Here is a 22,532-nt window from a genome sequence, read left to right on the forward strand (position 1 = left end):
GTAGTCGCTAACTTGATTTCTTGTAGTGTATCAATGAACTCAAGTACTTATTGTTTAATTATATAACGATTCAAATATTCAATAGTATCTTCGTGATGATGTGTTCCACCAAAAGACCAAATTGATAATAGACAAATTAACAACTTGGATTTAACAATAAAACGAAAATCAACATGACTTGATAAAGATATAAAAAAAAAACGTTTCATAACATTAAAAATTAAATGAGTTGTAGTTAACTTTGATCAACCACTGTGGTGGATTCATCTCTAACACTTCCGATGGCACTTGCTCCATCTCTGCCCTTATATCGTCGAGCAACCCACATATAAACCACCAAATTTACACCATTAATCGCCATCAATATCCAGAAGAAATAATCCAACTTACTCGCATTCAAATCGTTCCTCAACCACCCTTTCTCCTCATTCCCTGTTGCCCGTTGAATGATCTTCACAATCGCAGTACTCAACCAACTTCCGATCCCGATCTCGCTCAAGAACATAGCACTGCTTAGACTCCTCGTACCATCTGTAGCTTCGTCGTAAAAGAACTCCAGTTGTCCCACATATGTAAAAACCTCGGCACTACCCATTAGAAAAAACTGAGGGAACAACCAGAAGACGCTTAGGGTTGTCGGGTTCGAATGAGTCCTGCGTTTGTGTTCAACAACTGCAGCCGACGCCATGGCGAAAATGGAAATGAATAGACCTATACCCATGCGTTGTAGGGAAGTGATGCCACGACGGTGGCCGGTTTTGCTCCGGAGGAAAGGGACGATGAGCTTTTCGTAAATGGGAACAAGGATGAGGGCGTTAATGGCGGAAAACACTGGGACGGAGCCTGATGGGATGACGAAGTTGGAGCCTAGTTTCCGATCCATGGTAGCGGCTTGGCTGAGGAAGAAGGTGGATATCTGAGCGAAGGAGATAGAGAGAGCAATGGTGGTTGCCCAGATGGGTAAGACTCTAATGAAGCATTTGAATTCTTCGACTTGTGTCACTGTGCATAGTTTCCATCTGTTTCTAGTAATCGAGGATTCATGGTCTTCGATAACTGCTGCTTTGTCTAAGAATCTGTATTGTGGAGTGTGAAAGAGTTTTCTTGCCCCAAATATGTCTGATTCTTGAGTGGAAACCTCATAAAGTTGGCTACCGGAAACTACACGAACTCCCCGGAGATGGTTCTTGACGGAAACCACCATCACCTGAACAAATCTGGTGAAAGCACTCCCCATCGGCTTCTTGTACCGGTAACTCGAGAATCCGGCCAACAAAATCAGGATGGAGGTGAACATGGCTATGGTGGGGATTCCGAAACCCCAAGCAAACCCTTTTTCTTGTTGTACGTACACCAAAAGAGTGATTCCCAACAGTGCACCCATGTTAATGGCGAAGAAGAACCAGTTGAAGAATGCGTATTTTTTTACAACTTCCCGTTCATCTTCTTCGTCAAACTGATCAGCCCCGAAGGAGGAAACACAAGGCTTGATTCCGCCGGTGCCGACGGCGATGAGAGCAAGTGCAGTGTAGAGGAACGCCGTTTGACCGTCGGATGCTGGAGGGCATGGTCTTTTCAGGCAGAGTGGTGGACGTAAGCTGTCCACTTTTGCTGAAATTGTCAGCATCACCATTCCCTGATGCATTAATTACTTTTCATTAATCTCCAAATAACAATATTCCCTCCAATTTGACATATAGTTTAGATCATCCACACAATTACATAATTGAATGAAAAGGTTGAATTAGTTTGATGTTATATTGGAGTTCAGTGAGAAAAAAATTTAAACTTTTTAACCTTAAAGAAATATCATAAATTAGATTTTGTAAATAATATTCTTTTACATATTTTTCGTTGAATTTTGTGGAGTTCTATTGTAAACAAATAAATTTAAAAAATATATGAAAGCTAGAATGATGATACGCTTGTTCATTTAATTTTATAAAAATCATGGATTTGAATACCTAAGGTTCAATTTATCATTTATTTCTCACTAATGTATGCATTTAAGTAGATCCTATCATCCTTTACCAAGTTATGCTTGTATAAATTATGAATTGTTAAAAAGAACTTAAAACATGGTTGTATAACTGGTGTGAAAACTATATTGTTGCATAAACTGATATAAAAAATGAGAACTGTCAATGTTTATTTAACTTAATAGTTTAATAAATCCAATTAATATATTGTTCATACCCCGAAGTAGATGAAAGAGAAGACGATGATGGTTAAGAATCGCCCCAAATAAGCATCGGCGATGAAAGCCCCAACCAAAGTAAGCACGTAAGCAGCTCCAATCCAATCTGTCACATGTGTGACGGCATTTGGTAGCGATTGATGCATCTCCCTCGCCAAATACAGCACCATACTCACTGCAACTGCGAAGAATGCTAGTCTTTCTGCCACCTCATTCACTATAAAATAAAAACACCATAATTCATTTGAAGAACTATAAAAAAAATACACTACTAATTAAATAGATTGTTTAATATGTTCATCGTTAAAGTGTAACTATTTCATACCAATGATGAAAGGAGATGCCCTCCATCCTCCCGTTTTTCGCTTGTCAGCAATCCTCCCTCTATAATCAACACAACCGTTGCTTACTAATGTCATAGTTGAGATTGGTATCGGCTCTTCTACCTAAAAATCCCAAGAAAATATTTGTTAGAACGATGATAGAAAATAAGGATGGTATCATATATAGTGTATGTTACCTTATACGATTGTTGTTTTTTTATATGATCTGTTACAATCGAGGGCTCTATATATGATGATTTCTCAGACCTTTCACTAATCGTATCCATGATATTTCGATGTGTTTGAACTTCCAATTTCAGTTCTAACACTGAATATTGTTGTATATTGTTTTAGAATGTGTTTCATATGTGACTTCATTTTGCTTTGCTAGGAGGATATAATTTATATTGTAGGGTGTTCGGATGTTTGAGTAGTAGTAGGACGGCAGGAGTTATGAATATGCACGACCCGACCCGTTTAAAATCTTTATTTTGTAAGATTCTTTTGCCAATATCAATATTGATACCCACTTCAATCCAAAAGCATTTGAGAGAAAGTGATTCTTTAGTTAAAATAGTAATATACTTAGCTTTGCATTATTTAATCTTCGAAATAATTAGTTTTAGAACTTAACATCAACATGGGTGATGCACCCAATGCTGGAGTCGTTGGTTATTACTAATTAAGTAGAAGACTTGACAATTGAGAGATGTGGTCAAACTGCCGCTCCAGATGTCAAACAAATACCAAGTCTTAACCTGTTAAATATCCATTCACTAAACTGCAAGTTCAAACACAACGAATTGTGCCTCCTACATGAGAATATATTTAACTTTAGTTGATTTGTTGGCGACAACTCTTGGTGGATTAAATCAATTGCTTGCTAAGAGACAGAATACGTACCTAGAAAAAGAATCGTATTGAAAATCCTTTGAGGCTTTGGCATATGGAACGTTGATGGTAGGACTCATATATTTTTTAAATAAATAAATAATAGTCATTTGTTGATCAATACGTATATATTAAATTCGGCTTCTAGATGTTTAAGTTCTACTCAGAATTTATTATGATATAGTTGAGGTTTATAACAAAAATAACAAATTAGGCTAATCAAAATAATATATATATATATATATATATATATATATATATATATATATATATATATATATATATATATATATATATATATATATATATATATATATATATATATATATATATATATATATATATATAAATAAAAATTTCAAAAAATAGCTACCAATTTCACAGTTAGCATATAGGAATGGGTGATAGCATTAAAGAATTAACCTGTTTTATTAAAATATTTCAAAAAATAACACATACGAAATCGGTGATTTCATTAGAGAATTAACCTTTTTAATTAAAATATTAAAAAGAAAAAATTCACCCATTTAATAGATGGCAATTGTAAGCTAGCACTACAAATAAAAGTCATATTTTAAGTATTTTTATTTTTGGTTTGAAAAATCTATTGAAAAGTTCTTATATTTAGACGTCATAATTATTTAATATTTGTTTCTTTTTATTCAATTAATTTTCAAAAACCAAAAATTGTATTCATTTTGATTCTTTTACATGGTCCGCAGTCATCTAACTTAAAAAAATTAAACTTTTGATCTAGATTTTTTTTAATAATAGTTTTCGATCAAATTTTATACTTTTAGCCTATATTTCAAAATTTATTAGGAATTCATCATGAATTTAGTTTTTTAGTAATTATTTTCAAATTTTTATTTTGAATATGTATTTTTGCTTTATAAAATCATATTTATGCAAAAAAAAAAAACATATTTTTACATAAAAAACTTCTTTTTTCTATATAAAAACCTTTATTTTAACTCTTTTGTATGCGAAATACCTAATTATAAATTTATGTGTTTATTAAGTATATAAATAAATATAAATTTGTTTTTACAAAAAAATGAATACAAACACGTATTTTATAAAAAAAAAGGTATATAAACACATATTTTATAAGAAATGTTGTAGCATCCATTTTCAGAATAGATCAATTGAGCACTTGGAGGGATCAATGTAAGGTTTTTGGGAAAAACCTGGTACCACGACGTGGAGTATGGAGGACCACAACTTGGTATGTCCATTATGAGAACACGTTTTGATGGCCGCTACAACATGGCAGGTGATGCAGCCAAAGCCCATGATTTTTAGGTAATTCTCTACAGCTTCCACCCTCTTATATCGAAAACCCTAGCCTCATTTGAGTGTTCTTGGTGTGGTTGTGGTGTTCTTGAAGTGTTAAGCTTTGGATTGCAACTTGAAGAAGACGAAGGTGCCTTTTCAGCAAAGATCCAACAAACAAACCTCCTCATCACCTTCTTCCACATCTTCTATACTTTTGTAGGTCCCCAAGTTTCTATCTTTATGTGATATTCTTCTAGATTTAGGCTTAAAAGTGAGTTCTTCATGATTTAAGGTGGGTTGAGTGGGTGGTTTCCATACAGTTGGTAACTTTATGGATCATTGAAGTCCTTTTTTGGTTACATATTCCAGATCTAATGTTCTATGTTAAGGTGGGTTGAGTGGGTGGTTTGCATACAGTTGGTAACTTTATGGATCATTGAAGTCCTTTTATGGTTACATATTCCAGATCTAATGTTCTATGGAGTCCTTGGTCCCAAGCATGAGCTTTGGCATTCATTTCTTTCATTAGTAACCTAGTTTGGAAAGGACATGCATGATCATAAAACAATGATTTTATTGTGTATTTGGGTGTTAGAAAGACTCCTAGAAAGTATCAATGAGTGGCTTAAAGGATTAAGACCTCAATGAAGATTATGACAATATGCCAGTTACCACGGCGTGGAAAAGGGCTAGCCATGACGTGGTGGTTCTCTGCATCATGACTATCTTGTCTTGGCATGCCCACGGTGTGGCAAAGAGGTCTCCACATTGTGGTAGGCATCGACTTGGTTGACCATTGACTTTTGTTAACCGTTGACCGTTGAATTTTGACCAGTTTGACTTTCGGTCAAACTTGAAGGACTTGGGTTATTGATTAATGATCTATCTTTATTTGGTGTCAGTTGGTCTACGAGAGTGATCAATACAGGTAGTAAAGGTGTTGATGTGTTTCCTTGGGTCTTCGATTTAGGTGACTTTTCTCACTATACTATGTGTTGCAATGTATATCCTTATGTGTCAGGATCTAAGAGTAGTGGTATGCTGGTTAGAATACCAGTAGGTTGATAATCGTGTAGTGGAGTGCCCTAGGGTATGTATGTAGTCACATAGGATAACCTACAAATGCTTGATCTATGCTTTCTTTCTTGTTCCTTGTTTGGTTGTGGCTCCAGACTAGGATCACATGTTCAAATGTCTATCTCACATTTGGTTACATATAGTTATGCATTCCTCGAAGATCTGTCAGTGTGGCATAGTGTATTGTATGATACCATGTATGCGGTAAAGGCTGTTAGACAGGTGGACTAGTGTAGATAGTTGCTTGTGCTTATGTGTTTATTTGATTGTTTGTTTGATCTATATGTCGATATATTGAGTGGTGCGTTGAGGCGGTCCTGATGTATGAGAAAGGCCAAGATACCCGGGTGGGGCCACATTGTGTTGTAGGCTAGGTGTGGATCAATTGTATGTTGTAGTAAAGCGGTCCAGGTGTATTGTAATCCTTGTAAAGCGATCCAATCAGATTGTAGGCTCGAGAGAGCGATCTAGGCATGTTGTAGGACTTACGAGGCGAGCGAGACAGACTGAAGGCTCATGTGTGCATGCATTGTACGTATATTGTGGTGTCTGGTATTTTAGGGGAACCTACTAAGGTTTGACTTATAGTTATGAATTAAATTTCAGGTACCATTGGTGATCGTGAGAAGATGAAGACGTGATTGTACACACCTATCAACAACATTGAAGATTTCACATTTATTATATTACTCTGATTTTCAAATAGTTTTATTTTGGAATAAATGAGTTTTCTTAACTTGAGTTTTTATGAAAACGGTGTTTTAACTTAATTAAAAATCAAAAAAATTGTTTTTGAAAATGGGACGTTATGTATACAAACATGTTTTTATTAAAAAAATGTATATAAAAATGTATAAAAAATGTGTCTTTATAAAAGTGTATACAAACACACTTTTATATAAAAAATATACAAATACATATTTCATAGTAAACGTATTTGTATATATTTATGTATTTACATGCATACAAATAGATGTTTTATAATACATTCGTCCCATATTTATTTCCACTTTTGACTTTTGAAGTCTTTATTATTCAACATCGGTCTTAAATAATTTTGTTTTTGATATATAATACTTGATGCAAAATATATGAATAAATTGTGTTTTAAATGTCTGTTTCATTATTCTAAGTTTCATCAAGTAATTTATTACACATATAAAAATTTTTAAGGTCAAAGTTGAAAAATAAAAACTTCTAAAGTAAAAAATGGATAAGAAATATGAGACAGAGGAAGTACATATTTTTATAAAAAAACGTGTTTCACTACATTTTTTTATAAAATTGTGTTACTATACATTTTTTTATAAAAATGTGTTTGTATATATTTTTGTAAAAGATGTGTTTGTATACATTTTTTTCTAAAAAAATGTGTTTGTATACATTTTTTTATAAGATCGTGTTTGTATATACTTTTAAAAAACACATTTTTGTATACATTTTTTTATACAAGCGTGGCTGTATAAATTTTTATAAAAATATGTTTGTATAAAAATGCATTTATTATAAAATATGTATTTTTATAAATATGATTCATAAAGCAAAAAAAACATAATCGAAATAAAATTTAAAGAAAAAAAGATGTAAAAAGATTAATTTAGGAAGAATTTTTAACAAAATATTGAAATCTAGGCCAAAACTGTAAATTTTGGATAAAATTTGTAATAAATTTTAAAATATGGGTCAAAAGTATAATTTTCAAAAGTTGGATGACCTGTTGATATGATAAAAGGATGAAAAGAAATACAATTTCCGGTTTGTAGGATTTAATTGACTAAAAAAAGAGAAAGATTGAATCGATTATAAGATCTAAACATAAAAACTTTTTAGTAGATTTTTCTTTTTGTTTTCAAAATTATACAAATAATATGTAGAATATTTTGAAATATGTTAGATTTTTAGTTATTAAGTTAAAATAAAAATGGAACTTTTACATAACTATTAAAATATATATTAGTTTAATTTTGTTATTATAATTTGGAAGTAAATGTTTGGTGTTAGTGTAGATATAAATTTATTGGCTTTATATTTCAAATATTATTTAGTCAATTTTTACAAGCAAGACTTGTACAATGGAAAGTGCAATTAACGTGAATATCATGAGATCATAATGAATTCAAATAATTTAGATACAAATACAACAATAAATTAATATAGAGGTATTTAATTCACAATGAAAACGTATCGAGCAACACACCAACGACAAGGAGGTCGGGCATCATGTTTCATTTCGAACTAAACACGAACAACCAAAACAAGTCATGCATGTTTTACCATTGTTAATGGACAAATGCCAAGTTGGATATCCATGAAATTATAACCGTAACTCATGTCAAGGAAAAGGTTGGATAGAAAAATATGCAATCATTGCCAACAGTTGTGACAAGCACACCTAAGCTGCCTATCTCCGTTCCCAACCATTACAATAAAGTTTGAATCATCAAGTATGACTAAAATTTAAGTTTAAGACTAAGTCTAAGTCTAAATTGAATGTTAGTGATGACTCACACTGTATCGATTATACGTGTGTGTCCCATCTGTTGGCAACAATGATATTTTTTGTTTCAGGTCCTATCATTGGAATGAGATACGATTATGGTTTTGTAGACGTCTTGGCGTTTTCCCATCAACGACAGTAAAGCCTACATGACTTGTTCCATTTTTTTTATATTCATTTGAGCCTGACACATGATGCACAAATCCTTGATATGTTGTTCTATACGTCTCTATTGTGAAATACTGCTCTACCAGTTTATCACAAAATTTATACCTTGGTTGTTTGAAAGTCGCTATGGCATCAATACATGGTATACTCGCCAATGGCTATTTCTACATGCATTATGTCCTGGCTTGTAAATTATCTATGACATATTTCTATTGCTCACCCATTCGATATTTTTCCTCATCCATCTCGTATATGCTCCACGTTGTGGATTTACAAATCCTTCTAACCATAACCTTTTCCGTATAGGGTAGTACTAGCTTTTGAAGTTCCGCTATATATGAATAACAACAAATTATCATGCAAGCTGTGATCATCCATAAGTCTATGGACTTAAATGTTTCCGTAATCCTACATTATATAGCTGTTAACTAATGTTTTAAAAACCGATTTGAACCGGTCAGTTGAGCCATTTGGATAGGGAGCCAGGGAAGGAAGTGGTTAAACTAGCACCCGTTTTATGCCTATTTCTGAACCGAAACGAACCAGATGATTTTTATAAAAATCCGATTGAATCAATTAAAATTTAACTTGATTGAACCGGTAAAATTGAATAAAAACACATGTATTGATGTAAAATTTATGGTCATGTGTTTTTTTTAATGTATTTGGATTGATATTGTATTTTTAATGTTTGAACTTATAGACATCAAATTCTTGATTTATGTATGTATGTAGTATTTATGTACATGTGTGTAGGAAAATAGGAAAAATATGAAATTATAGAAACCAGTTGACTCGGTGATTGAACCGGAAACCGGTCACCATACCGATTTAACTAACAAAAACCAATTTTGTAAACATTCCTCTTAACTGCCATTTATAATTTTTAGCTGCTAAAGTTGGAGCTGAAACTAAAGTTAAAACTAGTTCTCTTCATGTACCAATTTCGTTAGTGTTTTTTTAGACTTGGTGTTATTGTCGGTTCTAGATCAAACAACTAGTACGTATATTCCTTGAATTCCTATAACCTAATTAATCATTGTAAGATTGAAGTCTTTATGGCTGAAGTAGTAAATCTCTCTCTCTCTCTCTCACATGTTCATCATGGACGTAACCGATCATCCGATTGCGTAAACCACATAAATTGATTATGTTTTATTTTAGTTATGATTTTATTACTCTATCATAAATTGTATATCACTTTTGTTGAAAATGCTTAATTCCTAACATAATTTACATACTTGGTTACTCCCGGCTTTGGACATCCCATTGCCACCACAACAATTTCCCCCCAACGAATCGATTCACACCACTTTCCACATAATGATTAAAACATACAATTGTATTGTGGTAAAAGACACACTAGTTAAAATATTTAAAAACTATATGACATCATTGTCTTCAATAATCTACATAAAGATGTTTGATATGAGATATTAAAAAGAAAAACCAATTTGATTAGTATTTAACCTCAACTTGGAAGCCACAAAGTTAATCAAACCTAAAAAAGTTGATATCACTGTTTAAATCAAACAATTATATGCAATCTGGAGCAATATAATGCATATAACCATGTATTCGCCCAATTGTCCACTACAAACATGTATTCCAAAAACCTGATAATATGAACTCATTCTCAATAATAGAAATGTAGATTTGGAACACTCAACAAAATCCGAAAACATAAATAAGCAAATAAATGTCCAAGAACTCATGATTTAGATCCATTTTTTTTTCAGCTTGACGTTACTTCGAAATTTCGTACATTCCAAATGTTTTTTATATCAATTTCAAATGCATGACGTCATTCCCAAATGCACTTAGTTCGTGTATAATTAAATTCCATAATATCTTTATGTTAAATCTTACCAACTTTAGAATAGCCAGAACTAATATGGAATGCATGTATTCTGTATGAAAAAAATTATTTTTATTTATTATATCGTTCATAAAGGATAATTTTATTAATATCCTTTAAATAATCCTACTTAATTTTTTAAAAGAAATCTTGTTTCTTAGGGGTTGTTTGTTTTTTTTGTGAAGATCTGCGCAACCATTTTTATCTCCGTCGCGCAGACATATGTTCTCGCAGAGTGTTTGTTTTTTGGAAGTGCGCACGCAGATCAAAAAACGTCTGCGCGAGTTATTCCTGACACAGACATGAGTCAATGTCTTCAGACCTCATTTTAACCTAAACAAAAAAACATAAGCCACCAGTTTTTTTTTTTTTTTTTTTTTTTTTAATTATTTTTTTTGCTGCTGAAAATGCAGTTTTAATGTTTATGATATGAAATTAAGTTTGAAAAAATCAATTTATTTCAACAGCTGCAGACGTTAAGAAACAATCAGTTCTCTTATTGCAGACTGCAGACATTTGATCCACCTCTTCTGCCGTAGAGGCTTGCAAATGTGGTCCACAGACTGTAGAAATTTTGACTTCAAAAAAACAAATAACACCTTAGATGTCATATCACCTTTATGTTATTTAAAACCTTGAATATATGTGAGTGCACCCATAAAAATAGGAAAGTGATTCGTATACAATAATTTTTTTGTCATAGACAACAATTTATGCATTATAGAGTTGTATAATATAACACTTTAAAACACAAATTGTTGTGTACAGAGAAAAAATGTTGTGTACGAATAAGTTCCCTTAAAAATAACATTTTTAATGTCAATTTGCCTCTAAACTTATTATTTGTATAGGTATTTAAATACTTATGTTTTAATCGTATATTTTCTATACATTTTTTTTTTAATATTTTATTGAAAATAGAACATTTATATAATTTTTTTATTAAATAATGACCATTTCGCTGGTTTTGTTTTGTGAAATTAATGTAGGGATGATTTTTGTATTTTTGTTTTTGGTAGGGATTATAACTGTGATTTGTGAAGAGTAGAGAACATTTCTATTGTGAAACATAGGACCATTTATGTAGGCAGGAACCATGTCTTTAACTTTATGAAACATAAGAATCATTTTTGTAAATTTGTTATTAGAAAGGGACCATTTATATAACGTTTTGAAATATAGGGACCATTCTTGTAAAAATAATTCTATATAGGGACCTATTCTTTAAATTATAGGACCTTTTTAGTAATTTGGATACCATGCACTTGTAGGGACCATTTCTGTAATTTTCTATTCCAAGAAGGAGTTATAGAATATAAAATCTGATCAATAAATTTAAATATATATTTTATTTTGATCCACATATTATCCGATGTAAATGTTAAAGTAGATCCATTCGAGTCGAATATTTGCCAACTCTTTTTGAATTGTTTAATTTCCGAAGGATTACAATATAGTGGCCATCTTGATGATAAATTTATAATCTTAATTAACTTATATGTATATTAATATCTTTTTTATTTGAGGTTTGTCTCTTCTTTCATGAAATAAATTTATCAAGTCAGTAAGTATAATCTACACTACCCAATGACACAAATTTGGAGCAACAAAAATGAACATGAAATTATGTCAACACAACTTGCAGGCTACAAATTAACTACACTGAAGTATTTATGACACATGCACGCCCATATGATAAAATATAATAATACCTTTGTAGTCGCAAATCAACACAACTTGCAGGCTACAAGTCAGTAAGTATAATCTACGCCCATATGATAAAATATAATAATATTTTATTTTACGTATAAATCGAAACAAACAACTTATTGTCTATAGATTAATTTAAAAACCATCACCAATATGATTAAATGAATATTAGGCATGAAATCAACTCTCTAAAATGAAGTTTATCTATGTTCGAAGCAAACATATATAGCTTCCTTTCAGAAAAAAAATAAAAATATAATAGATTTTGTAAAATAAAGAAGTATACACAAAACCTATCTTATTATAAAAGTGAAGTGATTAGTATACAACATTTTTTTTTGCTAAACACAATAATTTATATATTATATAATTGTACAATACAATATTTGTAAAGTACCAATTGTTGTATATATAAAAATTTTGTTTTGTACGAATCAAATCTATAAAAAAAACATGTTTTATAACTTGAACGAGATTATATTAATTAGTTGGTTGTTAGTCTATCCACACTCCAGTGTATTGATGGTGACTCAGTGGCTTTAGCATTCATTACTCATGGTCGTCCATGGCACATACGAGTGTGTATATTTTAGTCATTCTCATGTATTGTGTTGGTTTTTATTTTTTTTATTTTGAAGATATAGAAAATAATCACAATTAATTTCCTCTTTCAATTCGTTTTCTCTTTCTCTTTTCTTCATATGATATCAATTACCTGGATCGTTATGTACAAATCTATAAGTTCTAAGCAAGCTCCTATTGAAAAAATAAAATTCCTTTTGAAAATGATCTCTCTAACACAATATTAATTCCCATTTTTTATATTAAATTTGAAAATGGTCTCTCTTATCAAAAATGGTGTTTGTTAATAATAGAACACTTGATATCATGTCATGCTATACATATACATTTAAGTTATACTTAGTGTTAAAGTTTCTTTTGTATAATTTGGGTTTTCATCTTTAAATTTAATGTAACTTTGGTTTTTTATTTGTATAATGATTGTTTATCTGTATTGTTTATTACTTGTTATAAATATTGCAAAACTGATATTTATTTTTAATATATATATATATATATATATATATATATATATATATATATATATATAATATTATATTTATTTTTTATGTCTTAGTTTTATTTTATTTTTTAAAAAATGTTTAGAACATAATACATCTCTAAATAATACTACACTTGACAAATATTATAATTGTCTAATAATATATTCTAGAAAATTTTTGTATGATTCAAATTTGAAAATAAATAAATAAGTTAATAAAACTTCAAGAAATACAACTATACTTTAAAATCTATATAAGTTAGAAACAAATACCTTTAAAAACTTTCTTATGTAATTAAGAATGATATAATAGATTTGAGATGAATTTGTAATCAAATGTTTGGATGGACAAGCGACTATGCTCAGCGTATATTTACGTTTTTCCAGAAAGCAGAATTAATAGTGTATCTATTTTCATTTTCTTTAAAGTTTGAAAACGATGTGTTCAACATTCCACATGTTGCCCTCTCTCTCTTTTGAGGTTGAGGTTCAAATCTTGTCGAAGACGAATTTAGAAGTAATTTAGTATTATATTGTATTTGCCGTTAAAAAAAACTATTTTGCACTTTCAAAAACAATAAAACATAACTCATGCTTTTATATACATTAATATTTATAAAATGGTAACACTGCTCATTCGTTTTAATCTTTGATGTCCAATTCACATCAAACAGATTCTATTATTGTGCACACGTGACACGTTGCTAACTAAAACCCAGTACGAAAACGGTAATTACGAAGAAAAGATAACTAAAAACCAACCTCAACAAGAAGCGAAGTCACCTGATCATCATCCACAATCTTTTGTCTTCAGACACCCTGATAAATCTCATGCTGTGGTGTTTTTGTCTGTGTGTATATGTGTTTGAGAGAGAGAGAGAGAGAGAGAGAGAGATGGTGGTGTATATTTAGATATGGAAATGTATAGGTAAAGAAGATGATCCGATCGAAATTAAAGTTGATGGGCCGGTTTAATTAAATGAGGTTTGTTGGGGTTAGGTAATGTATGGTTTACTACTACTTGACTTACTAGATAAATCTGCATGCAATCACAACGCTCAGCGGCTCAAGGTTGGTGTCAACATTTATGGAGCCTTTGGGTACAACTTCTGCCATTCCAGCTCCTCCTAAGACCTACCATCACCACCAGTGCACGTACAAATGTCAAAGCAATGAGTAAAAGCCGTGATACAATTAAATACAGGGGTAATAAGGGAAAAATGGACCGGTAAACTTGGTGTAGTAAACTAGTAATCCATTAATGGCTTTCATATATGTTGCAGTTTTTCGGTAAAATCAATTTGGGGTTGGGTGAGGGTGGGGGGATTGTACATGCCAGTCTCACAATTTGGTTCTGTTTTTTGACGGATTTGCCCTGGTGGATGTACACCTGTCAGTGTTGATGTTGAGTGAAATTGGTGATAGATATAATATTTTGGATCGAGTTGGAAAATCATCTGGTTGTTTTTCTCCTTTGAGATCTGACGATTTTGACCTTAATGGTGCTATGAAAGGACATGAAGTCTTGATACTACTCAAGTCTTTATCGGGCCATTCTTTTTCATCAAAGTGGTGTTGCTCCTAGTGTTTTTCTAGTTGTTTTGTGTGTTTGCTTAATCATTAATGGACTCTTTGTGTTCTCGGTCCATCTTTATATAAATTTTGCAGTTCAAAAAAAAAAATTGATAATTTTTATTTTTGGGCGTGTTTGGCATATAGCTTTTAGAAGCGTTTGGGAACTTCTAGTTTTTAGCTTTTAACAAAATGCTCTAGTTTAAATAAAAAACTTCGTTTGGTAATATGAGCATTTAACTATTAGTTTAAACAAAACATTCCAAATCTAAAAGCTACTTCATGTAGCGTTTAAGAAAACGCTACTGAGCTTTTGAAATCAATTTCCATTATTAACTTTAAAATATATTTATATATTTATTTATTTTTAATCAATTGTTCTTTTATGTAATTTTATATATTTCAAAAGCTTCCAACTACTTTTATCAAACACTCATAACAAATAAAAGTTATAGCTTTCCGCTACCAACTACCTGCTACACGCTTCCAGTTAATAACTACTTTTACCAAACACACCCTTCATCTCCAAACTTCAATGGATCCTTATAATCTTTAGGTTATAGATCTCCTATTTTTCTTCCAAGATAGGTCGTTTCATTATGGGGTCAATTTCCATTGTTTTCGGGGGTTGGAGTGAGTATGACTTAGGTTTTACCTTTGTTTAGTTTTCGATAGTGGGGCCAACCCCATCCCAAAATACCCTCCAACCCCCAAAAATAATTACTTTATATTTAATTTTGGAGAGAAAAAAATATTAATTTTAAAGTAACCATTTAATAATATATGCTTTATATTTAAATAATTAGTATAATATATAAGGTTAAAAGACATAAACAAGTGAAAAATATGGTAAAGAATGTTGAATGGGATAATTAGTAGATTCTGTGTCAAACAAGGTTAACAGAGGATTCGAAGGAAATGGGGCAGGAGGAGGGGGTGATCTTGAAATTTGGGTACATGGCTGGGGGAAACAATGGAATTCAAGTTCTAGGTTAAGGGTGGGGGAAACAGGGGAATTTGGGAGCAAGGGTGGGGAGGCTTATTTTTCGTCTTGTTTGGTCCTGTTGACATCATTAATCAGCTAATTCTCCCACCGTTTGGTCTCGTTGTCCTCTTTCAACTTCCAAGTAACAATTGCATGATTGAGGATGAATAGATATCAGGTCAACACCTACTTTGCATCTAAATCAATAACATAATAGGAATCTAAATAGTAGACTAAGATACACTCCGTGTTATTAACATATATCGTGTCATTAACATATATGAGGCCAAAATCTTAAGTGCCTTTCAAGTATTAGAATGCGTAATGACCTCTTGTAGATCCTCTATGTAATATGACATCATACTAACCGAGTGTGTTGCGTTCGACTTTGTACACAATTGCATACATGAAACTTCTTATAGTTAGTACAAACTCTAGACATATACTCATTCTTTTCCTTGTGATAAGTAGAATTCTCCACTAACCTTGTAGTATGATTACATTTAATTATATGTAAGACTGAACTTTGAATTTGTGAAAACGAATATTAAAAAAAAAACAAAAATTTACATTTTTCTATAACTTACATGGCAAATCAAACTATCGTATTGTGTTTTATCTGACACGACGCGACACACCAAAGTTTTATGTGACACGAACATGACACGACACAATGTAGTGCTTTTTTAATTAACAGAAAACTAACTAATTAAAAAATGAAAATCATGACATGACACGATTAAGGTAACATAATATAACAATTAGTTTGTTTACTTAATATTTAATCATATGGAAAATGACTTGTAAGCCAACCCAGTTTTTAAACCATTCAAAAAACCAAATTATGTTTTGTCTAAAGAAAACCCAACGAACTTAATCTTTTGTCTAAAAAAACCCAACTAACTTACACTTTCGTTCACTTCTCGTTTAGGTTCAACTGACTAATGAAAGTCAACGAATGATATTGCTTATGACGTGTAATTAAATATCGAAAAATGATTTGTTAGACCAATGAAATTTCAAAACCGTTCAAAAAGCCCTGATTATATTTTGTGTGTTGAAAAAACCCCAACGAACTTACGTTTTTGTTCAATTCTCATTAGAGGCAACCAAATCCATTATATATACAACTAGTTAGCTAATGACATGACATTATATTTAATGACATTGAATAAACAGATTAGAATTTTCCCTTTATATATTGATTTAGGGCTTAGAAAAGTGAAAAACGAACGACGTCTGTGTTCGATCTCTTGTAATAGCTACTTCTTATTCTTCATCTCAATCGTTGATGTCCAGCTCAAGATCTACAAAGAAGATATTTGATGATGAAAACCTTTGTGGATGTGGACGCCCTTCTTGGATTTGGACATCTAGAACGGATGATCATCCAGAAAAAAAAGTTCAGGGCTTGTTCGAACAGATGAGTAAGTGCAATTGAAAGCTTTATCATCTCCATATTCTATCTATTTGTTTGGTTTCTTTCAAAACAAAAACTTATTAAAATAGACATTATAAAGCTTTCAATTACAGTTACCCATTTGTTCGAACAAGCCCTAAACATAATCTCTGGACGATCCTTCATTTTAGATGTCCAAATCCAAGAGGGGCGTCTACATCCACAAGAGTTTGCATCATCAAATATCCTCTTTGTAGATATTGAGTTTGACATTAACGATTGAGAGGAAGAAGAAGTAGCTATTACAAGAGATCGAACATAGACGTCGTTCATTTTTCTCTTCTCTAAGCTCTAAATCGATATATAAATGACAATTCTAATATGTTTATTCCATGTCATTAAATATAATGTTATGTCATTTGCCAACTAGTTGTATACCCAATGAATCTAGTTGACTTTAACGAGAATTGAACAAAAACGTAAGTTCGTTGGGTTTTTTTTTTCAACAAACAAAACATGATTGGGGTTTTGTAAACGGTTTTGAAACTTCGTTGGTCTTACAAGTCAGTTTTCGATATTTAATTACACTTCATATGTCATACATTGACTTTCATTTACCGGTTGACCTTAAATGAGAAGTGAACGAAAGTGTAAGTTAGTTGGGCTTTTTTAGACAAAATATTATGTTCGTTGGGTTTTCTTGAACAGACAAAACATAATTGGGGTTTTTTGAATGGTTTGGAAACTTCTTTGGACTTATAATTCATTTCCCCTTAATCATACAAAACACGACAAACACGAAAAACAAATGCTAAATCGTGTCAATTTCATGTTGAATTTTGAACACGAATACGACACGACATTGCGTTTTTTACACTTAATACGAATAAAAATTCAAATTTCAGTTTCGTTCAAATTTCGTTTTGTATCGTGTATTTTTATCGTGTGGTATCATCAATTGTTATCCCTACATAAAACCATATGATAAACCAATTCGCTGATAGCTATTTTCGGATCCGACCATATTTAGGGAGTGTGACCAGGGCCCCGCAATAGCCAAGGGTCCGTAAATTCTAGGGATCGTAATGTTGGAATTTAGTCATGACTCTTAAGATAACCAATATATCAGAATGTTTTCATTTTTAACCAATCGATTCAATAATTGATAAATAGATAAATCAGAAACATATAACTAATACCTGATTTTAAGGATCAAATCTGGATTATAAATTTTTATCTATTTAGATACTTCACGACTTCTAAATACATATGCTCCATAGCAAGGGAATATTCCTGACTTGAGTAATTTGAGTATAAGATGCACGTGTCCTCCACTTCATCAAGATAATCAATCAATAATTTTGCTTCTAAATTAAATCAACACAAACAAGTTTATCCACACACGCATACCAAGGTCAGCACTCGCACCCACTCCGTATATAAGAACAAGAAACAAAGGGGTTTGTTTAATTTCTGCTATCTGGATTCTAGGTTTATTGGGTCAAGCTAAGATCCATGGGCACGAACCGGGTCGGCGTTGGCTCCGTTTATCTACTAGCGTGTTTGATTTTAGGAGCTCTAAGATCATGCAATGGAGGGATCAGTAGTAGCTATGCCAGAAGCAACAGCATTAGTGCTGATATGCCGTTAAACAGCGATGTTTTTGCAGTTCCTCCTGGTTATAATTCTCCTCAACAGGTTTCTAATACTCTCTATCTGTGCATTCATATATGTGTATATACATCAGTAGGTTTTGGTAACCTTAATTTGAGTTCTGATTATCTTATCATACATATGCTTGGATTTGAAGTGGGTATTTTTGATGAAAATCATTGAAAATTTCAGTTGAGAAATTTTTACTTATCACAAATTAATGTTAATCTCACATATGGTTTTGAAGTTCTACACAACTTTCCAATTCAAAATAGATTCCAATTTTAGTTTTGCAACTTTGAATATACGATTCGTGATTCAGATCTTACAATTTGGCTAGATTCGTTAAGCAAACTATGAGATTCTCTTTCCAATTCATACATTTGGTATAGTGATTCTTGATTTAATTCACCAATTTTCAAGTGTGCTTATTCATTTAAGTCCAACGTAATTATTGAATTCTTTCCTTTATAATGTATAAGATTGTTTATTATAAAAATTCCAAATTCATTTCAAAAAATCTACCTACTTATAACAACGCCACATAAAAGGTACAATGCAATTGGTAGATTTTTCAAAATAAAAGGTGTAGTACTATAGTAGAACGAAAAGAAAGTAGGATTTTATAATTGGTAGGTTGTTCAAAATGTTAACACTGCATTGCTATTTTTTGCATTTAAACCTTGTACCTAATTTTGAATGAAGGTTCACATAACACAAGGGGATCACGAAGGTAAAGGAGTGATTATTTCTTGGGTTACACCGAATGAACCTGGTTCTAGTGAAGTGATTTATTGGGCTGAAAATAGCGAGCTCAAAAAACACGCAGTAGGAACCGTTGTCACCTACAAGTACTACAATTACAGCTCACCGTACATCCATCACTGCACCATCAAGAACCTTGAAGTAAGCAAAATCAATGCTTCTATGCTCTTATGTCTATGATCAGTGTGGGCCCACTCAGGGGTTGCTGGAAGAATAATAGAAACAAAACATGTTGTTATCATAATTTACAATGATTAACAAAGTAGTTGTATTAACCTTATTATATAAAATTTGCAGTATGACACCAAGTACTTTTACGAGGTCGGAATTGGAAACACTAAGCGACAATTTTGGTTCACTACTCCACCTGAAGTGGGGCCCGACGTGCCTTATACTTTCGGTCTTATTGGTATAAACATCAATTGAAATAATGCTGACTCATTGACCCGTTTGACCGAGATGGGACTTAATTTGTTTCGGTTGTCTTTCAATAGGTGATCTTGGTCAAACATTTGACTCGAATCGGACTTTGACTCATTATGAGTCAAACCCGGCAAAAGGGAAGGCAGTGTTGTTTGTTGGAGACCTTTCTTATGCAGATGCATACCCTTTGCATGATAATAACAGGTGGGATTCATGGGCAAGATTTGTAGAAAGAAGTGTTGCTTACCAACCATGGATTTGGAGTGCTGGGAATCATGAAATCGATTTTCTTCCTGAATATGTAAGAAATAATTTGATTCTTGTAAATATAACCATTTCTATGTTAAGTCATATTTCTTTCTATATTAAGTAAAAAGGAAAAAACACATTTATAGTATTTCTCCATTTTGATTTTTTAGGGTGAGACAGAGCCATTCAAGCCTTACACACACCGGTATTACGTACCATATAAATCATCCGGGAGCACATCTCCTCTTTGGTACTCAATCAAGAGAGCTTCAGCATACATAATTGTCATGTCTTCTTATTCAGCTTATGGTAAGAATGTCACATCAATAAGGAGGGTATTTACGTCTTTCTTATAGTAACATGTATTGTTGTTTTGTAGGAATGTACACACCTCAGTATAAGTGGCTCATGAGTGAGCTACCAAAAGTGAACAGAAGTGAGACACCATGGCTTATTGTTGTTATGCATTGTCCGTTATACAGTAGCTATGTGCATCATTACATGGAAGGTGAAACAATGAGAGTGATGTATGAACAATATTTTGTTCAGTACAAGGTTGATGTTGTGTTTTCGGGACATGTTCATGCTTATGAACGAACTGTAAGCAGTTGTTACATTCTTTCTCACATTTGCGATAAATCAAGAAAAAATTCATTACCTTGTTGATATGTTTCAGGGACGCGTATCGAATATTGCTTACAACATTGAAAACGGATTGTGCACTCCTAGAAATGACGGATTAGCCCCTGTTTACATAACCATCGGGGATGGAGGAAACCAAGAAGGATTACTCTATGAGTACGTTGCTTAAAATATGTGTGCAATTATTAATGTTATATGGGGACTCGAGTGGACTAGACAAGTTTTTTAGGGCTAGTTACAATGATGAGGAGGGCATTTATGTCTTTTGTACTAGGGTCGATGTCCCACTTTTGTTTCACCTTTTTAGATTACAACCTGTTGATTTGATAATTTTTTGGTGCAGAATGGTTGATCCACAACCAGGGTATTCAGCATATAGGGAACCGAGTTATGGGCATGGGATATTTGATATCAAGAACAAGACTCATGCATATTTTGCATGGCATCGTAATCAAGATGGATATGCTGTTGAAGGGGACTCTTTATGGTTTGAGAATCTATACTGGAAATCATCACAAGATTCCTTGGCTACTTCATTCTGAGTGGAACTTCATGATCATAAAACTCTGAAATCCACAATTGAATACGTTCATACGAATTGTCATATGATGTTTGTAATAATGGTAAATGTTAATTGTTATGATTATGATCATGGTATCGACAAAAAGTATGTTATAAAATGAGTCGTTCATGCGAATTGTCAATTGTTGTTTGTAATAACTCTCCAAGCCAACTCCAAATCAAGGTCGTAGTTTAACACTGCAACCTACCCCCATATCTTTCTTCAAATCAATCTCACCTTTATAGTTTTTCTTTCTTTGTTAGAGATGAAATTCAAAACTTGTAAAGTTTTTCATTAATGCAATGAAATATGAAAATAATTTGGTAATTTGGTTTGCAGAATGTTTATGAATGAATTAAAATCTATCAAGGAATTGAAATCTTTTGGGAATTGAAATCCAATTTCATAGTGTGCTTGGTTGGTAGGAAATGGAATTGGAATCCAATTCCATATTTTGTTTGGTTGGAAGAAAATGTAATTGAAACGATATAAAATGACATAACTACCCTTCTTATTATTATTTTTTTTTTTCTAATTTTACTTTGTTTTATAAGTTATGTTTGGCTTTGGCGGCAGTGGCAGGTGTAGTGGTGGTGGTAGCAGGTGGAGGTGGTGGTGGGTGCTTGTGGTGGCTATGAAATGTAGCGTAGTGTTATGGCGGTGGTGGTGGTGCTTGATGGCAGTGACAGTGGTGGTGGTGATAGGTGGTAGTTATGGCCGTAGTGGCAGTGCCGGTGGCGGCTGGTGGCAGCAGCAGCGATGGTGGTGGTGGTGGCAGCAGTGGAGACGGCGTTTGGTGGTAGGTATTAGTAGTGATGGTGGTAGAGGGTAATAATGTAATCTTGCACTTCCCCTCATGAATTGGAATTAATTCCATCCAAACTTTGAATGAATTCACTTTCATTCATTTGGTGGAAAAAAAATTTCATTTAGGAATCAAAATTCATCTCAAAAAGTTGAATCAAACGTATAGAATTCCAATTCCCCAAATTTTATTACAAAACAACCCCTAAATTACATCTTAGGAATAAAGTTGTGACAACCTTGGCATTCTTTTGAATTTTAGGTTTTAATTTAATACTCCTACATTTTTAATTTTAAGATATAATTTAGCACGTTTTGAACTACAGACAACTAGAAAACACGAGAGTTCTCAATGATTAATACATTTGTTGATAGTAATTATAAGGATCAAATCTCGGTTATAAACTTTTATCTTT

General features: G+C 32.2%; 2 protein-coding genes across 6 annotated transcripts; one reads left to right on the top strand and one right to left on the bottom strand.

The window, feature by feature from the left end:
- Window positions 1-101: 101 nt before the first annotated feature.
- On the bottom strand, window positions 102-13,981 carry LOC145011481 (protein NRT1/ PTR FAMILY 8.1-like). 5 transcript variants are annotated; one of them, XM_078970414.1, is made up of 5 exons: window positions 13,825-13,981; window positions 8,537-8,762; window positions 2,523-2,643; window positions 2,197-2,414; window positions 102-1,636 (listed from the first exon to the last, which is right to left on the bottom strand). In XM_078970414.1, exons 3-5 carry the CDS (start codon window positions 2,614-2,616, stop codon window positions 236-238), a joined length of 1,713 nt encoding a protein of 570 aa, XP_078826540.1. In that variant the 5' UTR covers window positions 2,617-2,643; window positions 8,537-8,762; window positions 13,825-13,981; the 3' UTR covers window positions 102-235. The 5 variants fall into 5 exon arrangements, with proteins under 5 accessions (XP_078826540.1, XP_078826434.1, XP_078826491.1 ...); XM_078970308.1 differs by lacking the exons at window positions 8,537-8,762; window positions 13,825-13,981 and adding exons at window positions 2,718-3,332; window positions 3,424-3,570; XM_078970365.1 differs by lacking the exon at window positions 8,537-8,762.
- A 4,436-nt stretch (window positions 13,982-18,417) lies between these two features.
- LOC145011800 (purple acid phosphatase 2-like) lies at window positions 18,418-21,567 on the top strand. Its single transcript, XM_078970560.1, has 8 exons — window positions 18,418-18,716; window positions 19,377-19,577; window positions 19,734-19,845; window positions 19,931-20,160; window positions 20,279-20,417; window positions 20,488-20,708; window positions 20,785-20,906; window positions 21,094-21,567. The coding sequence occupies exons 1-8, from the start codon at window positions 18,534-18,536 to the stop codon at window positions 21,290-21,292; spliced, it is 1,407 nt and encodes a 468-aa protein (XP_078826686.1). The 5' UTR covers window positions 18,418-18,533; the 3' UTR covers window positions 21,293-21,567.
- The last annotated feature ends 965 nt before the right edge of the window (window positions 21,568-22,532 follow it).

This window comes from Lactuca saligna, chromosome 1 (assembly GCF_052625555.1).
Source record: "Lactuca saligna cultivar CGN05327 chromosome 1, ASM5262555v1, whole genome shotgun sequence".
Classification (NCBI taxonomy): domain Eukaryota; kingdom Viridiplantae; phylum Streptophyta; class Magnoliopsida; order Asterales; family Asteraceae; genus Lactuca; species Lactuca saligna.